We start from the raw sequence: 12,460 nt of genomic DNA on the forward strand, positions 1-12,460 counted from the left end.
ATTGCTTAGGAATCTCTAGAAAATTCAATTGATATTGTATCAATTATCACAATGATGATTATAAACACATCTTTTATACAGAATTCTGCAGGTGAATGACTGTAAAATCTTTGAATTCATGGGTAGAAGCAATTATTGTGGATTCCTTCAAGTGTACAAATTCTTGGAGATGTCACTCGCGCGCAAATGTCCAAACGAAAAATAAAATAAAATAATCTATGCGAGGTATCAAATTATTTGTTAAGAATTTCATTCCATGATAAGGAATGTCCATTTAATTCAGGAAACCCCCTACCAATGCACCAATCATTATGATTTGACAGTCATAATACCTAAAACTAATAATGAAACCTAATAAGGAACTCACAATCTTAGATTTTTAATCAAAATACTTGTAGATGGATTTTACATAATTTTTTGACCATGGGTTTTAGTATGTATCCCATTGAGCTTTAATTGTCAATAGACATGTCGCAAAGCATTAGTTTTCAATAGACATGTCATAAAGCATTATCAGTAGACATTATACAATTAATTACCCCTTATGAGGTCAACATGGTGAAATAAGGACCCGAGACCTGGACCACGAGGTGACCTGACCTGACCGAGGCCGCGTAGCGGCCGAGGTCAGGTCAGCGAGTGGGCCAGGTCGAGGGTCCTTATTTCACCATGTTGATCTCATAAGGGGTAATCAATTGTTTTATTATACCGATATAAGTTAAGGCAATTTTTGTAAGCTTAATTACTAAAATAATCAATTGTGTATTAGACATACGAACTGTTATTATCAGTGTTCCATCGGGATCGGGATTCGCTAGTGAAGTTGTTTACTTTTCGCCTGCAAATTTTGTAAGTTTTTGCACCGCCGATTTATCAAAACACTCTGTGATTGTCAGTAGCATGCATTTTTATAAATTCACAAATACCATTCCCGAGTACAATGACAATCTGGTGCAGACTTTTAATGTACAAGAGAGCCGCGTCTGCATTCGTTGAATTTGACATTGTAACGAAAACTTGTTTCAATGAAAACGATAAATGTTATTACGCATATAAAGGCCAATCGTGTTCCGTATCCTAAAAATACTACACATATTTTTATAACGGCATTTTTTTTAATGTACAATCATGACTGTATGCATATTTTTTTTTATTTGAATGGAATTTGGATTAACAGGTCATTTTTAGCGGTCATTATTTTTATTGACCGGTCATTATACCCCACGTGCAATGATTCCTAGGCCATTATTGCTGTAAACGGTACTTTTTGGAGTCATTATTGAGTTTAAAAGCATCCTAACAAGCCAATCAAATTTGAGTATTCTTAATAGAGGTATAATAAAAGGTATTTATTTTTTATAAACAGAATCTTTTTGAGCCAAATTACTGATCGTTGTCTTCAAATTTCAAATGGTCTCTAAATAGAAGTGACAAGCACACTAAATAATCAAACTTTACTGAGTATTGAGCAAAAGTAATGAAAATACAAAAAATAGTATGCTTTAATGTTGATCATGGAATTAAAGGAGGGTAATCCCATCAGAAACCCAAAGAAAGAAAACGTTCCTTTATTGAAAGAAAAGATACTTATTGTCACGTTTACAAGCAAACCTAAGTTAATGTTTGTCTTAAGCTTGTTTAGACACAGGGCAAAGATGCTAAAGACTTGTTATACGCCACTTCTGTGAAGTTTTCATTTCATTCATTAAAGGGAATCAGCTTTACTGTTTCTATAATATATGTATATGCCTTCATCATCGTCATCATCACCAAATCGGTCGTGGGCTTAAGCATCTTATTTATGAAAAAGGGGGATTCCTAATTTTTTGTATCTTTAAACATTAGCCTAACTTTTATATATGTAGATAAGGTAACAGTTACTTAAAGATAGTAAATTAAAAGTTTGGAATTTTGGTTTAACGGATCTTGCCGGATTTATTATTATTATTAATAACATGCCTTCGCATTTTACAAAACATCGTTCAACATTAATACATTTCATCGTTAAACCAGAGATATTTGTAAGATATCAACATATCAATGTAATTATTATAATTATTATATTATCAATACGTAATGTATAAGTCTTCCTTATAACAGAGGAATAAAGTAATGAAAAATCAGAGATTCATCCCCCGTCCCCTTCCAAAAAGAAGGTATTTAAGCCTATGGGTACTTTGTAATCACTGGCCAGAGTTTCGCAGCTTCACATTTTATTAATTCAAGAAAGAGTGCATATCATAATGTGAAACTGAAAAAAAAATATAGATTGAAAAAGTGATAATATCAGTAACAGACAATTTAAGTTACTTTTCTGATATGCACACACACACACACACACACACACAGAGAGAGAGAGAGAGAGAGAGAGAGAGAGAGAGAGATTCTGTCATGTTCCACTTGCAAAAAGGTTTTCAATGTTACTTGTACTTTAAAGAACATAAATGTATAACATAAGTAAATGAGTTCAATGCCTCCTTTCAGATACTTAAAATTAAAAGAAATCTTTTCAACAAGTGTTTATTGGATCTGAAAGCAAGAATCTTGAATATCTGGTTTATGATTTTTATCACAAAACTCCTATTGTAACTTATGTAGGCACTAACTACTGCACTTGTAAAACTTGTAAATGTTTCATAAAAACAGAGTCTTAATGAGAAAATTGCATTCCTAGACAATCAGCTCAATAGCCAAGTAAACATATTAACTTTTAAGATAAATATTATGTCAGTTGGCACGCAATTAATAAAGTTTATTGATGCTATTTTCCATCTGAAAATATGATATATATCTTACTTTATTTCTCAAAACTATGTAAGAGATAAACTGATATTTTAATCATATAAAGATTTTCTGGCTTAAAATCAATTTAAATAATTATCAGAGATAAGAATGCCACACATATTTTAACATATACTTAATTTGTAGATGTAAGAAAACCCTAGAACAGACAGGTACTAGTGTAACATCAGGTAATTTGTCCAACGTGTTTCAGGGCGTTTTGATTGATTGATTGATTTTGTTTAACGCCCAGTCGGCGATCTTTCAGCCATTCAACGGAAAAAAAATGTCCGAACCAAACATGACATCTTAACAAAATTTCCTCTGTAGATGAGGTCTAATTTGAAAAGGGAATTTTTTCTGATCATAACCTTCTGTGAGAAAAAATAGTAATAATGAATGAGTAAGCATCATGTGTCGAACCGTCACGCCTGCCGTGTGGTCCTTGTCATGACCAGACAAGTGGAAAAATCCGTAGACATTTCAGTGTGAGAATAATGGCTTAACAATTTGTATGAAAAAGCTCTGTCAACATTCGGCTTAACGATAGACTGTATTTTCTAACAAGGTCATTGTATCGACTATAGAATTTGCGAAATGTTGACTTTAAACAAGACTGTTTATTTCTTTCTATTTTCAACTTATTTGTCAATAGCTTTCTTCGTTTTAGAAATTCTTTACATTAGAGAATGCCCTTGAGTATCGAATCAACTGGGAGACATAAACTCCATATACAGTTAATAATGGTATATTGCTACACAGATAAAGGTTGTTGGAGATTAAAAGTTGATTCATCACGTTTATCATAAATGTTTGTTGGTACATGTAGGTTACCATAATTTTTTTTACTAGTAAAATATCCAAAAAGAAAACAGATTTGCGCAGACTCTGGGGTGTCTTTTATTTCGAGATCGAATAAACGTAGTAATGAATTTTGTGAAAAGATAAAACGTTGTCGATATATCTAAATGTTAAACTGAAGGCCACAGCAGAAGTTTCTGAATAAATGCTGCATCATACCAAATAAAGGTCTAAAGGCTATAAAGGCTAATAACGGAGTGAAATTAGTTCCCATGGGAATTCAAACAGATTGTCGAAAGAGTTGATCTCTAAAAACTATATGAATATTGTTAGTCAGAAACTCAAGCCTCTTTTTAATATCAGCTTCGGAGTATTTGTGTACAATCATAATGTTTCTCACCCCTTATAATTACAACGATGACTAATTCCCTTATTTACAATATAATTTTATTAAAAGTAATTAATAAAGTACATTTATTGTGTTCTCTGATGATGCTTAATATTAAAGACTTTGTTTCTTCTCAAAAATACAGGTAGACATGAAATTTTAGACAGTTATAATCACTGTAGTATTGAAAGTCACAAAAATGCACGAAATATTAAATATGCGGCTCAAGTAAAACTATTCTTGGAGAATTTTAAGAATTAAGGAAACACAAAAATCTTAATAATTCTTATATATAAATTAGCAAGTAAGTTGTGGTTCATAAATTATAATTATACAGGTGTGTTGTATCAATGAAGAAACCTAATATAACTAAAAAAATTGTTTTCCATTCGAATTCCTGAAGTCCACACAGAAAATATATAAGCGAGATTAAACCGGGTGCTATGGGCTTACTTCAGGTTACGCATGCGAGAGAATGCTAGACAGTTCGCCCCCTTAGACAACTTGCTCTTAGGACAATATGCCCTTTTGAATTAGAACATTCTAATCAATGGCAAACCTCGCCTAAAATCTGCACATCGTATTTATTAATTCAAGAGCGTATCCAAGATCCAAATCTATTCTTTTATACATATATCCTTATATGCACACAAACATTCTATTGAACAAGCATTAAAGGAAGAAAGAATTTAGATTGTTTTATAGCTTGAATTTAACACTTAATTCAACGACGAGGCTTTAAAAGATGGAACAGTTATTCACCGGCTTCGGTTTTGTGAATCTAGACTTTCAAGGGGGGGGGGGGGGGGATCTGACAAGCTTTTATACGGAAAAAAGATCCTCTGCCGGTTCTTAAGGGCGTACGACCATAAATGACCTTCGATTTAAAATAATGTATGTTATACCAGCCAAAATAATATGGAGGTGCACACCTGTATATTACTCTCGTTTTCTATACTAAAGTATATACTGGCAAAGTTATTGGGAATATGGAGCCCCCAGAGCCTACAGCCCTTGTATGAAATGTATTTTTTAACAGAGATGGATTCTCTTTCAAAGAGAACAATACTGCTAAACACTGGACAGTATCTTAAAATCTGGGCTCGAGAAAAACAGTTTTCATATGGGGTATTTGTGATAAATGGATGACCCCATTTTAAGGTCAAGGCTACACACAGTAAACAGTAGGTTACTTGATCAAGTATTGATATCCAGGACGCACTTCTTTCATTCATTATTATAGTTTTAGTAATAGTCTATAACACTAAATTCAAATCATTAAATTTATATGATAAAAGAAATCCTATTTAAACGTATTTTCATTCAAACCAGAATGTTTTTTTTAGATCTCTTTTAGAAACACAGGCTTATGGTCCACGTATTACAGTCCTTTTTGAAGGACGGCAACTTGTTTAGCATTTTTCTTACCTCCTAAACTCAAAAAGAATTTTGTTTAAAAAATTAAACAAAGATACAAAAATGTTCTTATTGATGATACGAACTTTCTTTTTATTTATCCATTAAGACCATTTACCATTCGTTAAGGAATTTTTTTTAAATACAAATATCTTTCCTACACAAAAACGTTTCCTAGTTTAATTATATTTTATAGAGACTGTACTTGGAATAATATGCAGTTATGGAATGGGTACTCGGGAAATAGCAAATTTATGGTTCCCCAAGGGAGGAAACTATTTCCCGAGGCGGCGAAGCCGCCGAGGGATATAGTTTCCTGCCGAGGGGAACCATAAATTTGATATTTCCCGAGTATCCATTTTAAAACTGTTTTATTATACCGAAACAAAGGAGATTTATTAACTAGAGAACTAGAGACTTAGACATTTTTAAAACAATATAGAGGCATTTATATAGATAATCAAAAATGCATGTGATTCCAATTTTGTTAAATATATAATGCATCATTACAGAAAAAAATAAAATTATTTTAAAAAACAATTTCACTGACATTTCGAAGGATTATCGTTGTCTTCGTTTTGCTTAGAAATTCCATCATGATTTTGACATCGCATGTCGAAATGTTTTGACGTCATAGTTACATCGTTAATAACATTACGTCACGGACTCGAGATTCCTTGAACGCTCCGCCCACTGTTCATTTTAATTGGTTGAAATTAATAATAAATATTCATGAGGGAGTAGTCCCAGGAAGTAGCTCTTATTTTTCAGGGAGTAGTCCTCAGATGGGGGAAATAGTATCTTCTCGGGGAAATAGACAGTTTTATAGTACTAATTTTATATAGAGTAATAACAGTAGAGGTATAATAACAGTTTTTATTATACCTCTACTGATATTACTCTATATAAAATTAATACCATAAAACTGTTTATTATACTTCTGTTAAAATGTTTCCTATATAAAGTTAAGAAGGTAAAATTACTATCTTTATACTCTCAAAATTTCCACACATAGCAAAGCTATACCCTGGGGTATAGTTTTTTCTATCCACCCTTAGGAAAGTTTTCATGCAAATTTTGCCGCCAATTTTGATTTCCTGTAATCAATCTATAGACTTGTGATGTCATCCTGACTTCAGTAGCATTGTGACGTCATCAGGATTTCAGCTCATTTTAGCAGTGTTATCTTATTCCAAATACTTGTTCAAAACATTTATAATTTTTTTTTCATGTTTTTACTATCGAACTGTAGTATCAGGTAAATCCAACCCTCAGAAATTATGATACACATCAGTATAATAAAACGCTTATCCACTGGCTGTGAGTGGGATAGCTCTTTCATCAAACCCTTGACAGGAACTATTTCCCTCGGGCAAGCCCTCGGGGAATAGTTCCTGTCAAGGGTTTGATAAAAGAGCTATCCCACTCATAGCCTGTGGATAAGTCTATACTATTTCCCTGAGAAGACACTATTTTCCTTATCTGAGGAAAAATCAGAGCTACTCCCTGGGACTACTCCCTCATGAATATTTATTAATTATTTTAACCAATTAAAATGAACAGTGGGCGGAGCGTTCAAGGGATTTCGAGTTTGTGACGTAGTGTTATTAGAAATGTAACTATGACGTCAAAACATTTCAACATGCGATGTCAAAATCATACTGGAATTCTAACAAAATGAAATCAACGATAATCCTTCGAAATGTCAGTGAAATCATTATATATTATTTAATAATTTTATTTTCCTCGGTATTGATGCATTAGTTATCTTACAATATTTTGAATCACATGCATTTGTGATTATATATTTAAATGCTTCTGTATTGTTTTTAAAAATATATGAGTCTCAGTCTAGTTTAGAAAATCTCCAATGATTGTTTCGGTATAATAAAACAGTTATGGAATGAGTACGCAGGAAATATCAAATTTACGGTTCCCCTCGGCAGGAAACTAATTCCCTCGGCGGCCTCCCTTGGGGATCCATAAATTTGCTACTTCCTCCACACCAATTCCATAACTGTATAATACCTAATCATTTATCACTTACGGCTTACCAACGGCTTATTCTGACTACCATGTACATTTTGATAAATTTTTGTTCGAATGACATATTCCATTGTCCATTTAAGATATTTCCTGATACGAATAAACATCGTAAAAAACAAAACTATTGATACATGAAACATCCGATGGATGTGAAAACGCGTCTATTACAAGAAAACAAAGAAGATTTTATAGAGTGTTTACAATAAAATACCAGAAATATGTGTAGGGAAAGAGAAAGAAGGGTGGAGAAGAGAGGGACTCGCTCTAAATCCCAATACATATGTCTGTATCAAACCGGCAACCAATCAAAATTTAGAATTCAGAAAAAAATACCACACGATACTTTTTCTACGCATTATTTATTTCCTCTCAACGTCTAGTGCACTATAAAATATGAGGTATCCTATCCTACGACACAAATCAGTTCTTCACTTGAAGAAACACGTTAACCACAGAGATGGGAGCTTTATATTTCATATGTTTCATATTTTCAACGCAGATAACAGAAACTTTTGGGCAATTATCTTTATCTTATAACAAAACCTTTGACGAAAATGGTTTGTCGCCCAGTCCCGTATCAGGAAAAGCGTCCAATGTATTACGGGACATTCTGAATCAGGAGAGTCTTGTACGCTTCTCTATGGTACAAAGAATCCAGAGGTTGGTTATGGATGCCATAGACAATAAAAACAATGGACAGATTATAAAGACAAAGCTTCGGGATGTGATTAAAGAGTTACAGGATTTGGAGACAAAAGACCAGAGAATAGAGGCAGAAAACTCTAAACTTAAACAAGAAATGAAGGCTTTGAATGTAACATTAAATAACACAAAATACCTGACAATGGAGGAATTTCGGAATCTTAACGAGACGGGAATATGGAACCTTAGAACACATTTAATAGATAAATTACAAGCTATAGAGAAAAAAGAACAGCGTATAATGGAACAATTCAAATCCTTGAATGAATCAGGAATAAACAACCTTAATGGACAAGCATTAACTCTACAGAAAGAAAACCAGAAATTGACTGTGGAAAGTTCGAAAACTAAAACTCTACTGTCAGTTATTGAAAGAAAAATAGACATTTTGAATAGCTCCTATTCTTCATCTAAAAACGAGATTCAGAAGTTGACTCTTCAAAATGATAAATTATTACGAGGTGATATCAGGAAGCTGAATGAGACATTACTACAAAACTTTTACGAACACATTAAAAAGATAGAGGGCATGTTTACACTTTTCTCCCTCTCTGTAAATGAAACTCTAGATGCAGTTAGTGGGGAACAAAATAAGCAGAATGTACAATGGATACAGATTTCTCCTTACATATATTCGCTTACTGGTAAGTAAATTGCACACAACGTAGGAAATGAAAAGCGATATTTCAATCTGATTTTTGTATTAAGGTGCAAGGCAAACATTTCTTGCTTCATGAATAAATATAGTTTTTACCACAAATAAAAATTAAAAAACTACTGTAATCATATTATAGCTAGCTTCCCAGTTAGAAAAAAAAAACAGTTTCTAAAACATTTAAAAATAGTTTCAAAAACATTTCATACCCCCGCTCAGAAAAAGGGTGCATACTGTTTTACCCTTGTAAGCCTCTCTGTCCATGCAAATTCTCTTAGCAGATGCTTGACATTTTAACCCACTCTTTGTTTTGACATTCCATATGGTGAAATCCGATTTCAACTCATTACTTATTTCATAGTTACATTTGTATATAAATTCAGAAAATGACTACATCTTGATCAGATGGATTTCTATTTGAATTTTCCATATCGTAGTCCTTGAAAAAAGTCTGAGGCCAGAAAAACTCGGTAGTGAAGTTCAGTAAGCCTCATTAATATTTAAAAAACAAACAAAATGAATATCTTATGAATCCTAATGAGTTTGAAGATATTGGTGGAGTATTTTACTCTATATATTCAATAAAATTTGTTCGTAGTCCGCTAATCAACCATCTCAGCCTCTTATATTGTCAAAGATATATGCTGTAAACAGTGAATGAATGTATATATGAAATACTGGTACTATTACAAAATCAAAGATATATTCTGTAGGTTGTGAAATGTATGTTTATATGAACCTTGAAATATCGGTACTCTTATATTACCAGAAATGTATTCTCTAGAAAGTAAAAGGTATGTTTATCTGATATACGAGAATAAATTTAATGTGTTTTCTTAATCAGACCTCACAGAAAACTTTATCAATTGCTTGGACATTTTACGGAAATATTCGAGTCAACAGGGAAGAGATGGGGTTTATAAATTAACAATAGCCTCCAAGACAAAGTTTGTGTACTGTGACATGACAACACAAGGTGGAGGGTGGACGGTAAGATAAACAAGTCACGTGATTTACAAACATAAATAACCATTTTTTTAATTGTAAAGTGATCTGTACTTTTTGCACTGTTTTTTTTTATAACAATTACATTTTTCAATGAAACCTGACGTCCAAGCAAGTCAAAGAGACAACCATCTAAATGTTTCAGGCTATACAAAGAAGACAGGACGGGTTTACAAATTTTTACAGGACGTGGTCAGAATATAAGCGAGGATTTGGGGATCCCTCTAAAAACTACTGGATTGGTAAGTTTAGTTTACGTAACATATAAATTATAAGGTATCTATGTAAATGTAGTGTCGGAATATAACAAGGATTTGGGGATCCCTCTAAAAACTACTGGATTGGTAAGATTAGTTTACGTAACATATAAGTTATAAGGTGTCTATCTAAATGCAGTGTCGGAATATAACAAGGATTTGGGGATCACTCTAAAAAACTACTGGATTGGTAAGTTTAGTTTACGTAACATATAAATTATAAGGTGTCTATCTAAATGTAGTGTCGGAATATAAACAAGGATTTGGGGATCACTCTAAAAAACTACTACATTGGTAAGATTAGTCTATGTAAGCAAAAGGTCAACTAAGTGACTCGGAAGATATAAATATGAGAGCCATCGATGACGATGATGATTTTTCAAAATTGTATGAATATGTCACATTTCTTTGAATAAGCAAATAAAAAGGCAAACTTACAACAATTTACTGGGTTTTTTTTCTTTAAAAAAAGGAAATGACGCAATCTATGAGCTGACAAAGAATAAGGACCAAGAACTACGGGTTGAACTGCAAAGTTTTGATGGTGCTGAAGCATACGCGCACTATTCCACATTTTATGTTGGGGATGAATACAGTAAATACAGACTCACTTTGTCGGGATATTCAGGAACGGCAGGTAAATATATTTATAGAAATATGGAGATAATGAACAGTATTCAAGCTCAAAGTCCATTAATACAATACAAATCAGGAGCAGAGCTAACACGGACCTCCAAAACATAAGATGTGGGATCAGGTGCCATATCGCATGGAGGAGTGAGCATCCCCTTCCGACCGGTCACACCCACCGTGTGCTGCTTTTCATGATCGGGAAATAACGGAAAAATCCGTCGACAATTCAGTTGTAAATAATGGCATCACAATTTGAGTGAAAAACGTCAGTCAGCATATGACTTTAGGATAGATTGTGTTTGCTGACAAGGTCATTGTATCGACCATACAACTTCTAAACGAGACTGTTGATATTCTTGATTCATCACTTGTTCATCAATAACTTACCTCGTTTTAGAAATTGTTTATACGTAGAGCATGGTCTTTCGTATCGAATCTTCTGAGAGAACATACACCTCATATGCAAGTGATAAAGGTTCATTACTGCATAAGTAAGGCTCCATTTTCAGGAATAAGCAGTCATTCTATTTCCATTACGTTTAGGTTTGATATGTTTCTTTTATGTCTAGAAGTTTTACAGCAACCTTTATCTTAATTTCACAGTTTTAAGAACTGCTTCAGTAAAAATCGTTTTAGATTTTGTTCTAATGTATCATATCTGAGTTATTTTCATCCAAGTCGGTATAAAAGTGCATAACACGTATTGATGATTCTAGTTCAACAAAGGCTCGAACAAATTCGTCTTTACAATCCTCCGACAACAATGAATTACCCCAAGTAGATTACAAATTGAATTTTCTTCAATTTCTTTCTGTTTTTTTTCCCATCGTTTCTTTAATCTTAAGCAAGTATTTATAATACAGTGATCAGACAATTCATTTGTTGTATCAATATTAAAATAAATTACCTTGCGAATATATTAGAATCTAACATACAATCCACTGCATAGAGAACATCTTCAATAAGGGTCTATCATGACGCTTTTTCTCTCCGTGTTGGCAATTTTTCCTGATAAGCATTATACTTTAACAATATCAATATCCTGTTTCAGGTGACAGTTTGAAAAATCACAATGGTAGTCACTTTTCCACTAAAGATCAGGATAATGAGAGGAGTAGTCGAAACTGCGCTACACAATATCACGGAGCTTGGTGGTACTGGGACTGTCTCAACTCCAATCTGAACGGAGTGTACGCCCAGTCACCTGTATCTAATTGGAATCACCCGGTGTGGCAGCACTGGAGAAGTAATACAGCGCTACAAAAGACTATGATGATGATCAGACACAAAAACTAAAGTTTTAAAATGCATATCCTGTCCTGACAAGAATGCTGATAATAAATTAAATAGTGTACTAGCTGCCGTTCAGGGGTTTTCTCCCTTGTACAATTTGTGGGTCTCCTAATTCTGCATATTGGACAAAAGAACTTTAAGTCAGGATTAAAATGTATAAAAATTATATTACTGTTTATTGTATCTAATTTGTACAATTTCTTTGAGTATTCCTATCTCTTAATCTCGTAGAACTTTATGAATGGAAATATTATTTCTCTCCCAATTAGAAGTGTGAATAATATATTTCAAATCTGAGTAAAAAAATGGTAGAATTTTATTTTATAGATGATGAGTTTAGAAAAGTATAAATTATTTCCCAAAATATTTGGAGTCCCTTTTCAATATAATATCACACTCAAATAATACGGGAGATTATCTTAATCATCCCATTAATTTTTTTCCCACATAATAACTTAAGTATAATTATTAAAAGTAATTTTT

General features: G+C 32.9%; 1 protein-coding gene across 1 annotated transcript; it reads left to right on the plus strand.

Annotated features, from left to right (window-relative positions):
• The first annotated feature begins 7,903 nt into the window (after positions 1–7,903).
• On the plus strand, positions 7,904–12,143 carry LOC133185218 (fibrinogen-like protein 1). Its single transcript, XM_061320315.1, has 5 exons — positions 7,904–8,778; positions 9,634–9,779; positions 9,940–10,036; positions 10,524–10,688; positions 11,736–12,143. The coding sequence occupies exons 1-5, from the start codon at positions 8,073–8,075 to the stop codon at positions 11,978–11,980; spliced, it is 1,359 nt and encodes a 452-aa protein (XP_061176299.1). The 5' UTR covers positions 7,904–8,072; the 3' UTR covers positions 11,981–12,143.
• Positions 12,144–12,460: the final 317 nt, after the last annotated feature.

This window comes from Saccostrea echinata, unplaced genomic scaffold (genome assembly GCF_033153115.1).
Source record: "Saccostrea echinata isolate AGI-Se365-2 ecotype Australia unplaced genomic scaffold, CSIRO_AGI_Sech_v1 ptg000012l, whole genome shotgun sequence".
NCBI classification, from domain to species: Eukaryota; Metazoa; Mollusca; class Bivalvia; order Ostreida; family Ostreidae; genus Saccostrea; species Saccostrea echinata.

Coding starts and splice junctions, on each gene's coding strand:
- LOC133185218 (XM_061320315.1), top strand. CDS start 8,073: ATGGTACAAAGAATCCAGAGGTTGGTTATGGATGCCATAGACAATAAA. Junction 9,780..9,939: donor CACAAGGTGGAGGGTGGACG/GTAAGATAAACA, acceptor TAAATGTTTCAG/GCTATACAAAGAAGACAGGA. Junction 10,037..10,523: donor CTCTAAAAACTACTGGATTG/GTAAGTTTAGTT, acceptor CTTTAAAAAAAG/GAAATGACGCAATCTATGAG.